We start from the raw sequence: 19,070 nt of genomic DNA, 5'->3' as shown, positions 1-19,070 counted from the left end.
ACTGAGTCTAAAAATAAATAGGTTCGGAGAATGTTGGATCTGATCCACAGTCTCTCTCTGTCACCTTTTCCCAACCGTTCAGGGTTTTCTAATATTTGTGTAGAGTAAGAACTCTGTGGGCATGCATTCAACTCTTCAGTTAGGTCTAGTTATGTGCTGACTCAAGGTTGACTCAAAATGAAGACAGAATGATGTGACCTCTCAATAGAACTCTACACTTAGAAGCAGAAAATGGAATTGAAAGAGAACACAGGGTGCATCACACAAATTCCTGTACCTCAAAGTCCCATTGTTGTTGTGTGGGACAACTAAAATGCAGGTGCAGCTCCTTCTGCTGTTTTTTCCATTGCCTTTTGTATCTAAATTATCTAATTAGTCACACAATAGTTTTTTCAACACCTTCTTGGTCAGAATGGATTTTAATTGTTTTGCAATGTCGCCCAAGCTGTTCGGTTTTCAAAAAATGTAAAGAGCCTCATTTAGAGTTTGGCAGATAGGTAACGCAGTCACAAACGTGACAGATATCCCATCTGCCTTATTATAAGTGCCATAATGCACTTGTAATAAGGCGGACAGGATAGTCGTCACATTTGTGATGGAGTAACTTGTTTGCCCAAGTCTAAATCAGGGCCTACTTAATACTATAGTTTAAAAGTTCCAAGATGGACCATAGTTCTATTTCAAGTTTGATAACTTTATAACATTTACAAAAGTGTTAAAAATAACCCATTTCATATGGCTTAAACAATACGAACATGGGAAACATTTAACAAAGAATGTAATATGGTAGAAACAGAATAAATGCAAACACTCTCAAAATGGCAGGCAACATTGTAGTCCACTTTCTATTACGGCAAGCTTCAGGTAAAAGATGAAGACCAGTAGTCAATCAAATGTGAGAAGCAGATTTAAATATGAGGCAGTGAGAGAACGACCAGCCCATAGCAGAAATAATGTAGAACTTTACAAATGCTACTTAAGTAAGTGCATTATTTTGCCGCAAAATGGACTTAGATGTGAACTGGAAAAGTCTTTTTGGGATATAGTCTTGGGAGCATTTAAATCCCCAAGAAATGGAGAACTCAGGGAATCCACTGTTCAGGAATGTGAATTTATTTTGTAAAATGGGGAATCAGAATAATGGTTTGGATACCTCCATTTGTTCAATGCAAAAGACCCAGTGAAACTTAGTATCATTAAAGGTAACAGACTCTCAAATAAGTATGATTGTAACCTCAAGCTGGGACCTAGACACCATTGGTCATGGCTGCACATGCCTTAATGCATCACTCCTTAGAATACCTAAACAAAGAATTGGCCAAGATAAACCTACCACTCCGTCCGCAATTCAATATTACTCTGTTCTAGGATCATCAGTGGCACCCTGAAATCAGGCAACACCTGAGTACACTAGCTCATGTTTGCTCTCATGATATTATCTGTCTGCAGGAGACATGGGCTAAGCAAACCTTCCCTTTGGTAGGGTTCAGAAGGGGTCAGTACATTTATTAATCTCAAAAGGCAAGTTGGGAAAGGAAAGCGCTGAACATAGTCACGGTGTACCTTCCACCAGGGCTGGGAAAAGAGGTGCTTATAGACCTAGGGAAAATCATAGTGGATCTCCCCATTGGAACCCTAGTTCTGGGTGGGGACTTTGATATGACCATGGATGACCAGATAGACAGACAACCATGGTGCCCCCAGACACGCCCCAGAACCAATATATTAGAGTTCACGAACGCCATGGGTCTAACAGAAGTGTGGCGCTCTCTACAGCCGGACTTGACCCATTATACTTTTTATTCAAATGCAGATAAAAGCATGTCCCGTATAGACTATTTCCTGCCACACTTGGCGGACATCGGAAACTTTCAAAACCCGCTTTGCCTATCACGAGGCATCATGGATCATTCTCCGGTATGGGTAGAGCTCACATACTACAATAAGGGACAACATAACACAATAGTCCTTAACCCCTGGTTGCTTAAGATTCTGGATATCAAAGAGAACCTACTCACTCAGACCGAACACTATTTTAACGAATACGTCAGCTCAGTGGGCTCAGCACAGATTATATGGGAGGCCTTCAAGGCGGTGCTGAAAGGGCAGGCACTGGCGCTCAAAGTGGGATACATTAAAAAACAACAACAGCAACTACTACAACTTGAAAGTGAACTCCAGCAGCTTGAGGTGGAAAATACCCAGTCGCCTAGTGAAGCCGCCACGCACCAACTAACTATTAAGCAACTAGAATATAGAACCCTGTCCGGAAAGCAGATGCGGGCCAGACTACTTCACACACAGCATAGGCCGTATGAAATGGGAGGCAGGGCGGGGAAAATGCTTGCCTGGCTGGAAAAAAGAGAACAGGGGGAATGCTGGGTACCCAAATTGACCCTTAGCAATGCAACGCAAATCTCAGACCTGCAAGAAATTGCAGAGGCATTTGCAGATCACCTGGAGAAGGTCTATACCTCCTCGACAGAATATACAGCAGAGGACTCCCGCCAATTGCTGACGGATATGCATATGCCCACCCTGTCTGATGCAGAAAGGGACGCAATGGAGGAGAATCTCACAGATGATGAAATATAGAAAGGCAATAAATAGTATTCAGTCAGGGAAGGCGATGGGACCCAATGGGGTCTCTATTGAATTTCTCAAAACAATGGCTTCACATGTCACGCCCCACCTAAGGGAAATGTATAATGAGAGTTATGAAAAAGGGGTCTTGCCAGAAGACCAACGTTTGGCTTCAATTGTAGTTATTCGTAAGCCTGGAAAACCCGCTGATTGTTGCCGTTCTTATAGACCAACGTAGAGGCAAAAATCCTTGTAAAACTCCTGGCAACATGCCTGGTCTCCATAATCTCATCTTTGGTCCATTCAGACCAATCTGGCTTTGAACCAGGAAGGAACACGGCACTGAACATCCGCCACCTTCACAATGTCCTGGGTTGTCAACAATTCATGGAGGAAGATGTAGTGGTGTTATCCCTAGACGCCACAATGGCATTCGACTCTATAGAATGGCCATATCTCTTTGCAGTGCTTGAGCGCCCAGGATTCGGCCGAAAAGTTATGGGCTGGATTAAACTGCTGTATAAGGATTTGAGGGGCCAGGTCAGGGTTAACAACCGCATGTCCAGAACATTTACGCTAGGAAGGGGTACCAGACAGAGCTGTCCCCTGTCCCACTTGATTTTCTCCTTAATGTTGGAACCGCTGGCGACCCACTGATTAGAGGGCTGACATGGGCGGAGGGACAAGAAGATAGGATATCGTTATATGCTGATGATATCCTGTTAGATCTAGCGTCCCCTTATAAGTCACTGCATATAATTTTAAATATTTTCACGGATTTTGGCAAATATTCTGGTTATTCAATTAACTGGCCCAAATCGGTACTATTTGTTCTTCAGGGGCCAATTCCAAAACTCCCCCCGGGCTGCGCGGTGGAGATAGCCCTCGATGGATTCCGCTACCTAGGAATCTTCATAAACCCAGATCCTCAGCTCTTCCTTGACAAAAATGTAGCAGTCCCCTTGGAGAGATTGCGCAATGATGGAGATCCCTGCCCCTTTCTTTGCTGGGTCGGACAGCCCTATTTAAGATGCTGGCTCTCCCTCGTTTTCTATACATCCTTCAAAACTGCCCCTTTAGGGTCCCCGACTCCTACTTTAGACACATAGAAAGTGAGGTCAGAATGTTACAGAGAGATGGAGGTGCGCCTCGGATAGCATTACATAAATTGACGAAGGGGTGGTATGATGGTGGGATTGCACTCCCAGATATACGACTCTACTATTGGGCCTCACAATTAGTGGTAGCGAATCACTGGATATATCGCTCCCCGATAGACCCTGTATACTTGTTAGACAGATATCAGATGGGAAGGGAAGGGTGCCTCGGAGCCCTATATACGAAAGTCCGGAAAGGGCGGTATCTGGGCCCAACGGTTTAAGTCTGGCGCCAGGTTACTAGACGACTTGGCTGGTCAGATGTACTGACCCAGGCCACACCACTATGGTCCACTCAAAAACTAGGACTTTTATGTAAGCAACCTGGGTTTGATAAATGGGACACTATTGGAATCTCCACTATAGGTCATCTAGTGAAAAAGGGCAAAATTCTCACATTTAAGGAGTTAAGGGAGAAATATGAACTAGCTCCAGGGGAGGCCTTTCACTATTTTCATCCCCTTTAGAGGATTGGTTGCTTTCTGAACCAATGTTAAGCAAAGCCATATCACTAACATATCGGAAGCAGTGTAATAATTTACCACACCCGTTTCGTACTCTCCGAGACAGGTGGCAAGCTGACATAGGGCATATTGAAGATGATGACTGGTAAACAGCACTGATGTCCCCAAAGGAAGCAGCCATCCCTCTTCATCTCCGTCTAATCCAATAAAAAATCTTACATACAACTTATCCCACCGGGGTCACGCTAGCTAAAATGGGGACGAGACAGGATGCAATAGGTCTCTGTGGTTGTCACCAAGAGGCAACCTTTTCCTATACTATATGGGACTGACTGTCCATTAATACAACTTATAGGGGAAAAGGCAACAAAACATATACAGGATGCACTGGGGAAACAGATAGACCTCACACCACCACTGGGGCTCCTTAATATATGGGAGGCGACTAACCTTACCGAAGTGGAACAACAACTGGCTACTTTGGGTTATACATTAGTGAAACGTGCAATAGCAATGAGGTGGCAGAGGGACCATCGACAAGGAATTGGGCAAACAAACTAGACAAAAGCATGATTGCGGAAAAGGAGGTGTTCAAATCTAGAGGATGTCCTAGGAAGTGGGATAAATAAATGGAGCGAATGGAACACATATTGAGGGGACTTGTGTGTCTCTCCGACTACAGAGATGGAGATGACAATCCATGGTGGGTATACGCTTGACGTGAGTGACTGAATCGCCATTAATCGTTCTGTATTCATTTACCTGATGTAACAAAACTGAAATGTATGAAAACAAATGTTTATGACTATTGGATGCTTTGAAAATAATAAAATTATTTACAAAATAAAAAAATCCCCAAAGGAAAAGCATGAAACATGGCCATGCCTCATGGGGTCTTTCCATCAACTTCCATAATAACATTAGATTTACGAGGCAAAATGACACATTAAGGCCAACTATTTATTGGTGGTAAAGCAGGTATTTCCCCCAATCAGTGGGAAAGGTGGAAACTTTCTGATACTGTGCAACATATACATACACTGTGCCCAAGGCATCACTAATAGGGGCATGAAAACGTTTTGTTTATACTAAGCTAATTTATAAAAAAAAATGTAAACTTCGCAATTTTCATAAACTTCATCACATTTGCAAAATGGAAAAATACTAGGTTGTAAACCTCTGCTGCATCTAGATTTGGGGGAGAAAAACTGCAAAAAAATTCACAACTAGTAGATAAATTCACCTAAAAACTATTTTTTGTAAAACACTTTTTAAATAAAAGTTAATTAAAAGCTTTTTGGGGAGAAAACATTTTGTTCAGGAACTTTTTTTGTACTTTTGTAGGGGAAAACATTTGTCACAATACCTACATGATATCTGGTTTACAAACCACACAAAAATAAAATGTATTTGTCATAACATATGTATGAAAATATTGTAGGTCCTGTTTGAACATATTAATCCTGTGCAAATCTAAAAGAGCTGAAGAAATCACATAGGGCCCAAGAAATCAAAAGTAAAAAAGAGAGAGAAAAGAGGCAGACCTGTGTATGCCAAATATGTTTTTCTGAGTAACCCCTGCATACTACCCTCCCATCCAAGAGCTTTATTCATGCTCCTACTATTCTTTTACAACTCTTAATCTAGAAATCCGCAACATTCATTTTACCCATGGCTTGGGGGGTGAGGTTGGGGAGGTCTCTGCTTTCAGGCCACAAGTGATCAGAGCTAGTGTCACTATTGAGGTCGCAAAGATGATTCCACATTCTGTCTGGTCCGCATGCCAGCCCATCAGATACATGATACAAAATGAGACTCTCATACAGTATTATTCTATCTACCTCCCTCTTGCATCAGTTGCATACACTTCTCATACATTTATACATTGTGCTATTATTTTCAGGTGTATAACATACAGAAAAGTAACTACATCTTTCCTTACTTGAGTCCCTAAATCCTGAATGTGTCACAGCAGATCCTCCGGAAAAACCTTTATTCCTGCCTTGTTTTCCAAAACGAATATAAAGCCAACTTTGTGAGATCCATTCATGCACTGCGCAATTTATAGACTGATACGTCTATACTGCAGTAAGAACCCCATAAATGCTTATGGGATCCGCCCTACGTCTGTCCCACTTAATATCCTGCTCCACAGTCCCAAGATTTAAAATGATTCTATCTAGAAGACTGTGTATGTATGTCCTGAAGCAGTAGATGGAAAACTGCAAACCGCCGAAGTATGAATTTTGCCCACTTCGCCCAAATTCTACAGTGAAATTGTTAACACTATGCCTATCCCTTCTCACTAAGAGATGGCTGCAGAGTGATGCTTTCTGGTTCTGCCATACACGACATAAGCCAAACTACTTGTTGAATTTAGTTCACCAATACACAGTTAGGATTTTCGTTTACACATTGCTACCATTACCTGTACTGCAATCTGAGTTCCATTTGATGTAGCCAGTAATGTGACAGGTCTATTTTCTGAGGTTAGTAGGTGATGCGTGTGATGCTGATGCCCAATTTCTGATGAAGCAGTATGGAATGATGACAAATCTTGAGTAACTATGGCAACCTTTAAAAACAAAATATAACCAAATAAAAAAATCTCTCTATTGCCCCTTCTTTTCAAATGTTCAATTTTAGCATTGTTTTCTTGGTACTCTTTGAAAAGAATACATTTATTTAAATCAGGTAAACACCAGTGATGCAAAATGCATTAAATATAGAACTGTGTATGATCCGCAACCCACAACAGAAATGATATTCACTGAGGGGTTTCAACTGTATCATACACAATGAAAGCAAAGTTTGAAATGCTCTGACATGCACAACGCTGAAGTGGAGAACACAAATTTGTGAAAAGTGTAGGCTTACACATTGTTATTTTGTTTAAGGACTCCCAAGTCACTTTTACTCTTCAATTAGTCTAAAATAAAATAGCAACTGCTGTCTTGCATTCCTCCCCAATAATCCAAATGATTTCTGCTTCCCTAAAACATAGATACCTGATATAGTCTTGGAACAAGTTCGAGTGAGCTTTACCATCAGCCTCTTTGCTCTTCTGGATCATTTGTGTGTTGCAGAAAGAGCTGCAGATGCTTGTGTGGCCCTTCTGCAATAGGCATGTCACAGGATTACCATTTGCACCTCTACACTGTGAAAGGGGCATTCCCCCATACGTATTGTGACATGGCCCCATGCAAATGAGGAAACGCCTTTGGGCCTGTACCTAGGAGGTGGCACACAACTCCCCCCACTGGGTTTGAAGGTCCAAGGGCCCTCCAGGAACTATTCACTATTAGAAAGGTACCAAATATACAATTAATAAGTCTTCATATTTGGTAAATACATCTCACCTGCACTGTTGTCATCTCACCTGCAGCTGTACTTCAGTTTCCAATATTTTTTATTCTTAAACATTCGAACTTCAAACAGATAAAGATATATATTTTCTTCTCAAATAATAGTCTAGGACTAACATGGTAAGTGGAGTGAGGGAATGAGATCATGACAAATAAGATTTAAATTAGTTGCATACATAGCAGGAATGTGATAGTCTCTGCAAGGACGTGTAGGCAGCAGGGTGTGGTGTAAATTTGTCAACAACGGATACATGTGAGCCACAGACAAGCAAGATGGATGTAGATCAGGTGTGCAGTATATTATGGATGATGCCACGGTACATGCAGAACTGAACAGAATGTTTATAGTTCTAATGCTAAACAAAAATGTATTTTCTCTTTTGTGCTTTGCTCGTGTCTTTACACCCCCTTTAGACACATCTCCCTCATATTTGAAAGAGTACATATAGAGGGTCATATACAACAATATTCAAAACATTAAAAAAAAATATTTAAAAAACACAGTCTCTGTCACGCTATCCTTTCAAGGATTGTCATTTATTTTGCAATTAAAATATATATAGATCACATAAAGAAATACAAACTTTAAAATGGATCTCACACAAATACACAATATTCAAATACATAAGTTATTTTACTTTTGCTACAATACAATAAATCTGTTGACGCAGCATTTCAGTGGAAGTCAGAATGGTTTACACCACCTTCATCATGACATATATTTTAAAACAAAAGACTATGGGAGACAGGGAAGCATATGTTCATAGTAATCTAACAACATAATATACAATTCCCAAGTGTACAATCAGCATTATTATACACTTTGCACCCCCTTTTTCTTGTGTATAGCAACATTAATTTCAGATTACATTTTCCCTTAAGGAAGGTGGTTGTATTCACTTATGAGTTTATACATAACAATTCAATGTTGCCGTTAGATAATAATATCATTTAGTAATTCATTCTACTCTGTCTCCTATAGGCTTTTGATTTTCAAATATACATGTCCTGATGAACGTGGTGTGAACCATTCTTGTATATATTCTAATTACAAAATAAATGATCGTCCTTGAATGGATAGCAAGACAGAGACTGTGGTTTTTGAATATTGTTTTTTTAAATTGTTTTTCAATATTGTTGCATATGACACAAGGTGTGTACTCCTTCATCTATGATGGTAATGTGTCTAAAGAAAGCCTAAAGACACAAACAAAGCACAAAAGGGAAAATCACTTTTCGTTTAGTTGTAAACTACCCTGTCCCTTTGGGCCAGTTGGAGTGACTCTCCTTTTGTTTGGAGTATAGTTCAAATACTGGTACACAAGTCTGTTCACTAGAGAGTCGTTCAAAAATAAAAGAGAAAATGGATTCCAAATAGCAAGAAACTTCAGCAATATTAGTAAATATAATAGCATATGTGGAAACTGAAGTTAGCTTTTACATTAAAACTGAGAAAGTATTTATAAAAAACAAAAACAAGTAGAAATGTACCCACAATGACGCAAAAAACTCTGTATAGAGACAGGGAAAATGTGAAGGAGAAACTCACAACATGTTGATGAAAGTGGAAGCCAGGATGGGAAATACAGACAATAATATGAACTGCAAATATAAAATTAAACAATGAATATCAATGTCAATAGTATATTGTATTGCAGTCTAGTGTGGTCTAGTGTAATCATGAATATACTTTTGAGTGGGGCTTGTGGCAAAGATGGAGGCAAGTCAACTGCCTGGCAAGAAACAGTACCTGGAATTTAGGAAGTGTCCAGACCATCTCCATGTCCCACATATGCACATCTTTAAAGGTTAAGACTTCAAACAGGTTTACTCTGCACAGCCTACTGGCATTTTAAGTAGTTTAAACATATTTCGCTAGACCCACGTGGCAGAGATTGAGACCGGTTTTCCTCTCTCACCAGTAACAAGCAGAAAAGGTGAAGTATGCCATGCAATAGAGCTAACCAAATCTCAACACAAAACAAAAAAGCTTAGTAAAAGTATTTTCAAGCAGACAAACAGATAGGAACTCATAATCAATACACAATATCTAAGAACACTTTCTGCACACCTGAAACAAGGAAACTGTTCCGGTATGATTATCTATCAAGTCCTAATGCAAGAGATAAAAGTAAAGGAACTCTACAGAAACTGGATTTTAAAGCTTAAAGTCAACAGGAATATTAAACCTCTGTTATGCCAGGGCAAACTGTTGTTGTGCCATATGGGGTACAATGTCATATCACAGTATCCTATGTGTTAATCAGAAAACCCCAAACAGGATATAGGTTTATAAAAAGCAGCCCGGCCGACACCGGGATCACTAATGTGACACCCACACCTGAAATAAATTAAACAAATGGCACTCTCCCAACTTCTTATACATCATATATCAGGAGCATATCCAGAGAAAAACAACATCCCAGACCCATTAGAATTTATATTTATTAAAAAAACCTGTTAGATATGTAAAAATATAGTGGGGCAAGATGGCGGCCACTTCCATGGCCGAGTAAGCCGGTGCTAGCGTCCTCTCCCCCCCCCCCCCCAGTAGGAGCTGCCTATCTGTGCACTGCGGTCCATACCTGACGAATGTTGCTGTGGCGGCTCTGGTGTTTACGCCGCAATCTTCAATACCGGACCCCGGTCTGCCGCATTTTTGCTACAAGCCCACCCGCAAATTTTCCAGTGCGGGGGTTCCAGTCAATCCGGCCTGGGCTATCAGCCGGGATGCCACCAAAGGGTCACACGCGGGGCCCAGCCCGGGGCGCTGCAAGGTTCGCAGCAGGAGCACAGACGGCGGCTCCGGCTCGTCGTTCACCTTCGGTATCGGTTCCTGCTGTTGGAGGGACTCAGGCAGTCACCATCTCGACAAATAGAGCCTCTAAGCCTCCAGCCCCGGTTCCGGCGATGTTCGAGCCGCGGGGTAGCTCAGTCAGCGGGCGGATTCTGAGTCCTGCTGCTGAGGGATTTCCAGTTTCTCTTTCTGCTCCTCTTGCAGTTGGCGTTCTGGCTGTGGATGTTGTTTCTCCCTCCCCAGCTGTGTTGTCTGGGAGCGCTGTAGGGTTTCATCTTTACCTACGGCTCTCCTTGGTGGAGTGGATTTATCGGTTGGCACTTTGGCAGCGTCAGCTCCCTGTCTAGAGGCCATTCAGGGTTTAGGTCAGGAACTACAATCACAGGGGATGCTGGGAGATGTAGTTCCTTCAGCCCTAGTGCCCAGTTCGCAAATGGTTGACCCCCATGTTTTCCACACAGTTTTGGCGCAACCCTCTATCCCTCCTCCAGTTGTTGATGGTGATACAGATGCCGATAATTTGTTTTCACTTTCTGAGCATACTGGCTCCTCAGGTGAAGACGTTGGATTCTTTGGGTGTGACACAGAGCCAGACTGGCAGGCTTGGTGGCCTACCAATATGTTCCCCCCAACTTGTTCATCCCAAATGGCTAAGAACTTGGGGGTCAAGATGGACAAGGGGTTGACTATGAAGTCCCAGATCCTGGGGGTGTCGGGCACTTGCTTCGGCCTCCTTAGGATGTTACGGAGGTTTCTTCCCCTCTTATCGGAGGAGCACAGGAAGCTGACTGTGCAGGCCCTGATAGGCTCTAGGCTAGATTATTCAAACGTTCTGTACCTGGGCCTGCCAGAGTACCTGCTACAGCGGCTCCAAATTGTGCAGAATGCTGCGGCGAGAGCGATTTTTGGATTGAATAGACGCGTTAGTGCTGCGGGCTTGCTCCAGACCCTGCACTGGCTCCCAATCCGCAAGCGGATCGCCTTTAAGGCTTTGACCCTGACATACAAGGCCCTCCATGCGACGGGAGCAAAGTACCTCCAAAGGAGACTTGCCTTCTACCGACCGGCTCGCTCTCTGAGATCAGAATCCCTGTTTTTGGCGATCGTCCCGCGAGTGAAGAGAGTGCGCTTGGGAGGTCGCTCCTTTGGACTACTGGCGCCACAGCTGTGGAACTCTCTGCCTCTTACACTTCGGGGAGCCACCAGCTTACTAGCTTTTAGAAAGGACCTCAAAACCTGGCTGTTCACCCAGTAGGTCTTTTTTTGCTCGTTGTTTTCTTTCTGTCTGTGACACTTTCTCTTTTAATGTGTTATGTTAGTATACTGCAGCCTACCCTAAATAAAAGCGCCGGGACACTCTTTTTGAGTAGCCGTGCGCTCTATAAAAGCCATTTTAACATAACATAACATAACATAACATAACAAGGATTGGACAGGGGATGAGGGCAGTGATACTGGCGACTGGCGAACCAACGATGTTTTGAATTCCATAGGTGCTCTTAGTGGTCCTTCCACAGTTCGTAAGGCTCCTATAGATCCTGGGTTAGACACTGGTTCATTGGCATGGGACTATTCCTTTTCCGCACAGTCAGCCTCCCAAGGTACCTCCCAAGATCCAGTGCTTCACCCTCTGGAACCTAAATCTGGTCCCACTCCTGGGGAAATTTCATTAGTTACAATCTACCAAATAATAATGGCCCATTGTGAGGAGACGCGACAGGAGAGTGCCCGTGCGCAAGGGGCGTGTCGCAGGGTCCAAAACTCCTTGCGCAGAGTAATTAAGACTTGCACGGACATTGCTTCCAGGGTTACGGAAGCTGAATCTCGGATCTCTACGCTTGAAGATGACCTAGTAACTCACAAAGCCACCATTGATTCAATTCAGTCACAGAGGGTTGACATTCAAGGGACACTGATTGATATGGAAAATCGGGCACGGAGAAATAACTTAAGAATTTTGGGGGTTCCCGAGGGCATGGAGGGTCAAGACATCCGCCAGTTTGTTATTGATTTATTTACGGAAGCGTTTCCAGAGGTGAAGGAGTGGGACTGGCGGCTGGAGATCCAGCGTGCCCATCGCTTTCCCTTTAAACTAAAGCAGCATCCTGGGCAGTCTGATAACAGACCGCGTGCTATCTTAATATGTCTGCATAGTTTCCTGGCAAGAGAAAGGCTTTTCGATCTGGCCAGGCCTGATAGGCAAAGGTCCGGTAAGGGTTGTCAGTTTTTGTTAGGCCGGACTTTTGTCCAGCCACAGTAGAGCGGAGGTGGCAGCTCCGCCAGTTGATTGCCCCCTTTCAGTCTAAGGGGACACAAGTTTTTTTGTTATCCCCTTCTAAACTTAAAATTATTTTTCAAGGCCACACCAGATTTTTCAATTCTGAAATACAGGCTAAAACATATTTGGATACGCTATAATGAGTGTACAATGTAAAGGCTGATACTTCGAATCTTACAATGTCACTTCATTTTGTTTTTTTCTAGCTTCTTTGGTGTTTTTTTGGCAGTAACTCCTGGGGGGGGGTCCTTGCTTATACCGGCTTCTCCATCACCGGGATTGCGATCCCTGTCCTGTTTGGGGGGAGGTTTGGGCATGGGGGGTAGGAGGGGCCAGCAGGGGTGTGGGGAGGGTGGGTTTAGGGCACATATAAAAAATAAGCTTGACATTCTTGGCTTAAATCAGCGAATTCAATTTGCGATGTTTTTCTTTAGATTTCCTCATGGTAACGGATAAAATTTCTATCACCTCATGGAATGTTTGTGGTCTCAACAACGGGAAGAAGCGAGCTTTATTTGCACAGGTCATTCATGCTTTTCATTTAGAGGTACTTTGCTTGCAGGAAACCCATGTCCCTTGGAACAATAGAGACTGTCTTAAAATTCCTGGGTTCGACCTGATAGTATGTTCCCGACAGACTTCCATGATAAGGGGGGTGGCTATTTTAATGAAACGTGGGACAGGATCATGTTTAAGATGTAGTCAAGATGCAGGGGGTCGGTGGGCAATTGTGCAGCTTTTGATTAATGGCTCAACCCTGACAGTCTGTACTGTGTATAACTCAAATTTGGACGATCCTGAACTACTAGACTTTCTAAATATTGAATTGGCCTTATGGCCTCAGCCTATTTGTCTTTGCGGGGACGTTAATATTAATTTGTCAGCTAACTTTAATATATTTGGAGGGCAGACCTATTTTGGTCAAAAACCTAGAGTATATAGAGCTCTGCAAGCTCTTGTCCAAGAACATTTCATGACTGACTTATGGTTCCATTATTGCAAAGATAAAGACGGCTCTACTTATTTCTCTGCCCCCCCATAAAAAAATGGTCCGACTGGATTATTTTTTTGTGTCGGATCAGTTGGCACTTTTTTCATCAATTGCTATTTTCCCTAGAATATTGTCAGACCACAATCTTTTGGTTATCAAATGCACTATATCAGCTGGTCTGAGAACCCCAAGACCTTGGACTTTTGAGCGAAAATTGTTGTTAGATACAAACTATCTTGACCATATGAGGCCTTGGGTAATTGAATTTTTGAATATTAATAGAGGCTCGGCTACCAATAACATAGTTTGGGACTCATTCAAGGCTGCTATCCGTGGGGAGACCAAAAGTTTCTCTTTTTTTCGGCAAAAACAAATACAGGCTCAAATTAAGGATCGGATCGATGAACTACGTAGAGCTGAAATCTTACTTACGAGTACGATTGGGGAGGGTGGGGACATAACTTTAATTCAGACTCAGGTAGCCCGAATCAAAGCCTCAGTGCAGGAGTTCTTTGGACAGGATCTCGCGGCTAAATATTTGCAGTATCGCTCGACAATGTTCGAGTTTGGTGAGAAATCTGGGCGGGTCCTTGCCAAGCGGCTTCAGCAGCGTGGTTTAGCTAATCGTATTACTAGGATTCAGGATCCTCTGGGGGTTATTCATGAGACCTCTGAAGGGGTCTTGTCAGTTTTTTCTGAATTTTATCGTTCCTTATACACTGAGGAAGTCACCTCCTATACAATAGACCTCGAATTTGCTGTTTTTATTGAGGGACTCAAAACAGCTAAAATCTCGGATCACCAAAATATGGTTCTTGTCGCCCTAATCCAGTGGGATGAAGTGGAATTAGCATTGAATTCATTGGCTAGCGGGAAGGCAGCGGGTCCCGACCTTATCCCATTGGAATTCTATAGTACATTTCAGTCAGAAATTCAGGAGGACCTTTTAACGATCCTTAGAAATGCCCAGCTCGGGACTATTCCAGACTTTTGGGGTTACACATCAATTATTTTGTTTAAAAAAAAGGATAAACCCGAGCTGGATCCCGCCTCATTCCAACCGATTTCATTAATAAATACGGACAGTAAAATCTATTCAAAGATCCCTGCGGCTAGATTAGCTTTGGTTATATCCCCTTTAGTCTCTATCCGGCAACATGGATTTATTCCCGGAAGGGACACGGCGGATCATGTCCGTCGCGTTATTGCTCTTCTTGATTGGGCGCAAGTTACTTATTCTCCTCTCAGAGCAATCCTGTTGGACGCCGAAAAGGCGTTCGACAGGGTTGCCTGGGATTTCTTGTGGAGGGTTCTTCTGTGGAAGGGGTTTTCTTCGAATTTTGTTCACGCCCTTCAATCACTTTATATCGCCCCTCAAGCATTTTTGTCAATCTCAGGGACATTTTCAAGGCCCTTTGCGATAAACAGGGGCACAAGACAGGGTTGCCCCTGTTCGCGCCTGTTATTTGCTCTTTATATTGATCCCTTTTTAAATAAATTAGAGCTTTCTAGTAAGATTTTGCCTGTCAAGACCAATGCGGTTGATTTTAAGGCGCTAGCATATGCCGACGATATCATAGTTATAACTAGAAATGTGGCTTCTTCGTTCTCGGCCATTAAGACCCTTGCGCATTCTTTTGGGCGACTTTCAGGTTATAAACTTAATGTGCAGAAAACCCAGATTATTCCATCATCAACTATGACATCCATGGACATACCGGTTGTACAAACTGCAACGTATTTGGGGGTCAATATCTCGGCAACAGTAGAACAAATACCCGATATGAACATTCTACCTATTATAGATGTCGCCAATTCTACGTTACGAAGGTTAGACAATTTACATCTTTCTTTATTTGGCAGAAGGAATGTATTAAAGATGCTGATTTTGCCAAAATTTCTGTACATCTTTAGGACGATCCCTCTTGAATTCTCTCATTCTAGTCTTAGCAGCTCAGAAAGATGCTGCAATAGGTTTATGTGGAGTTACCGTATGCCCCGCAGAGCTGCTAAATGGATGGTTCTCCCATTGGATAGAGGTGGATGGTCAGTCCCTAGTCTTTTGTTATATAATTGGGCTGCCTTCTTCAGCATTTGGCTCCCCCACTTTTCGGTTCACGCGGTTCACTTCCTGTATCATGTAGTCCTTCTTTTTTCGAGATTAGTTTAGGACAAGAGGCCAAGGGGTCACTTCTTAAGATTCTTGAACCAAGTTACTATAAGAAAACTAAATTTAAGGTTATTGCAGCTATGCACTCTGTTTGGAGGTAGGTATGTCGGAAATGGTCTATTCCTAAAATACATTTTTACACTCCTTTGGCCACTGCTAGACTCTTACCTTCAATTTTTCAAGACTCAGTGACAATTAGGTGGGGATCTCTTGGTATTCTTACGTTGGGAGATTTACTTTATGAGGGTAAGATGGCCTCCTTTGCATTTTTAAAAGATAAGTACGCTTTGGCTTCATGTGATTTCTTTAAGTACTTGCAGTTACGCAGTTATATAGATCGCCTTGCTATAAACACCCCATACGCACTAATTAAGAATATTCTAATGGAACTAATTCTAAGGAAGGCCCGCTTAAGTGCTCTCTATCAAACCTTATTAAAAGGCCTTCCTGACGATCTTTCCTCTCAGAAGGCAAAATTAGAAGGTAAATTTGGTAAGTCAGGTGTAGATATTATTCATGCATTGGATCTGTCTAACTCTGTACTGATTTCTGGGAGCCTACGCTCCCAAAGTTATATGGCTCTGTTCGACTATTTTACTCCAGCCAAAATCTCCAAATGGGGAGGGAGTGGTGTTCAGGGTTGTCCTAGATGCGGTTTGACGGCAGCCAATGATGTACATATGTTATTTTCATGTGTTAAATTACATACATTTCTTCATGATGTCCAACTGTTTATTAACAAATCACTTAACATTCAGGTAGTACTTTCTTCTGAATTAGTAATTACGGGGTGCGTGACGGACCCATGTCTAGATAGACCATTTTTTGAATCTGCTCTTCTCTGTATTGCAATGTCTTTAATCCGTTTGTGTATAACTTCCGAATGGATTAACCCCTCACCTCCAATTTTTTTGAATTGGAGAGCAAGAATTCTCGCCCTTCATAATTTGGAATCAGCTGTGTTTTTAAAAAGTGGGAAAAGGAGACATGAGAGGGGTTTAATGATTTGGGCGCCTTTTTTTGGCTTGGTTTAATAAGTAAACCTGTTTGTTTTCTGTTATCGTTGTTGAGCTCATTTGGGTTAGCAAATTCATACTCTGTTTTGATTGCCATGATTGCTCAAACTATGTGAATTTTCTTTTTTTTTTTCTTTTTATATCAAGCGGAATTAAAAAAAGAATTAAAAAAAAAAAAGATATGTAAAAACATACATAAAGCATATTGCAAGGGAGTCCTAAAGGAAGATATTTTAAACAACAAATATCCGTACCCAATATATGAATTTTATTTTCTGTGTGTTATGTTTTAAATTGTCTTTGAAAAAAACGGGCACCTTAATTCTCTCCTTGGTGAGACACTCTGGCCCTGTCACCACTCAAGAGGTTAATTCTTTAAGATGTTTTCCCTTTCACTAAAATACATAATTATGCAAAATGCGCTAAGTTCTGCATTCACAAACTGGAATAGTACAATTCATAAGGGATGAGCACAAAACAGCAGCAGTCAACCCCCTATCGATATTCAAGTATGAGCATGATCATGCTGGCTACAATGCTTCCTGGGATCGAATATGAGGGCTGCAAGGTAAAAGCACTCCACTATACTTGATTCTGTTTATGCACATAAAAGGCTGGGTGAGAGATCAAAGCTTTGAAGTTTACCAATTAGTCTTAAAGGAACAGGCACAATATTAGAAACCTGTGCTGCCATGCTGCACAAGCCTGGCAGCTCATTTCCATGAAAATCAAGGGGTCTAACACATACACCTCTTACATACATCTGCTATACCTCTCACAAGGAAATGTTCGAAGCAGTGTTGTGCATGTTAACTTGGGTATACAGTTTTAGGTTTAAACCTGCAATAACTGATAAAACCCCAACCGAAAGGGAAACCACACTCATCAGTTTAAACATATAAACACTGATTAACATCTGCACAATCACAAACTAAAATGTCATTCAAAGAAAGGAAAGCGAGAGAAAAGTAGTAATTTTTTATTTTCTTATAAGGGGCAACACAATGTAACATTGTTACACAAGGTAGTAGCAAAAAAACTGGTTTAAGATTATTTTGCTTGAGTTTTGATATTTAGGAATGTCACTAAAATACTATTTCTTCTTCCTTTCTTTCCTCCAGTTTTGTGTGTTTGGATTAAAGGTGCATGGTTTAGAAGCATGGTTTCGGTCTGATCTAAAAATTTTATACACTCTGGAGCATCTGAGATTATTAATATCATATTTATTCTTTTGTCACTGGTCAGTCCTTTCGTGAAATGGCTTGGGCAAAAGAATAATGGGCAATATGTAGTATCACATTGACCCACAAACATTAAATGGGTAAAATCTTTAATACATCAGCCTCTTTTTCTACCAACTCAGTATTGATAGCAAGTCAACTGCCAAACACCCCAGGCTTTAAACATTCAAAGCAAGGTTTAGTGACAAGTACCTGTGAAATCATGCTGTCATCATGTACATAGGATAGTGGTGAAAACATGACACAAGATTTTCCATTTACCAATAACATAAATAGCTATAAGGTGTCCTATTGGTATTTGTTATACCTTTGGCTAATCCTTTTTTTACCAACTGCACTTTGCTGCTGGAGTTTTTGAGCCCGTAGTTACAATGTTAACAGCAAATTTCAAGTCCCAGAATACAATGTGATGTCTGTTAAAACGTCAGGATTGACTTAGAGCGAGACATTTACCATGGGGACACTTAGTAGCTATGAATGTCCACACAACAGAAGCACCACCTTAATGTAATCAGGCAAAGAGTGCAGAAAAGCAGTGTTAAGCATCCTTAAAGCATCAATTCAGGCACCTTAGAATGCAGGGGTACTAATTAATCTGGCGGAATTAAATTTTTTAAAGGTTTTAGTGGGTACTATGCTGTTGGCAGAGTTGAGCAGCTCTACAAAACCATAATCTTCAGTGAGGAGTAGGCGAATGACCTCCAACTGTGTCCAGGACTTTGTTTATTAAACATCTGAATATAGCACTCTTACTTTTACATTACTGGTCCTCTAAACAGACAGTTCTGGTAGAGTAAGTGTGAGAGGAAATGAGGTGTGATAGATGGTTATGAGGTGAGAGTAAAATACACAGACTTTGCATGCTTAAAACAGACTAACATAAGCCCATTGGACATATTGACAAAGGAAAAACATTGTATACCATGCATGATTTCTCCTTTAAAATAAATATGTGCTTTATAACAATCACTGTAAAAACATAACATACTTTGTAATCACTGGAAAAAT

General features: G+C 41.6%; 2 protein-coding genes across 4 annotated transcripts in view; one reads left to right on the top strand and one right to left on the bottom strand.

Moving 5' to 3' along the window:
- Positions 1-19,070, bottom strand: part of ZNF143 (zinc finger protein 143) — a 274,804-nt gene that overhangs the window by 2,457 nt on the left and 253,277 nt on the right. The window contains exon 15 of the mRNA XM_085648159.1: positions 6,633-6,779. Within this exon, the coding sequence (XP_085504285.1) occupies positions 6,633-6,779 (147 nt within the window). The remainder of the gene's footprint in view (positions 1-6,632; positions 6,780-19,070) is intronic.
- LOC146857603 (uncharacterized) overlaps positions 1-19,070 on the top strand; it is a 426,280-nt gene that overhangs the window by 185,420 nt on the left and 221,790 nt on the right. The gene's annotated exons all lie outside the window — the stretch shown is intronic.

The sequence above is a fragment of the Triturus cristatus genome, chromosome 3_2 (genome assembly GCF_964204655.1).
Source record: "Triturus cristatus chromosome 3_2, aTriCri1.1, whole genome shotgun sequence".
Classification (NCBI taxonomy): Eukaryota; Metazoa; Chordata; class Amphibia; order Caudata; family Salamandridae; genus Triturus; species Triturus cristatus.
This window is presented reverse-complemented; position numbering and strand designations above follow the sequence as displayed.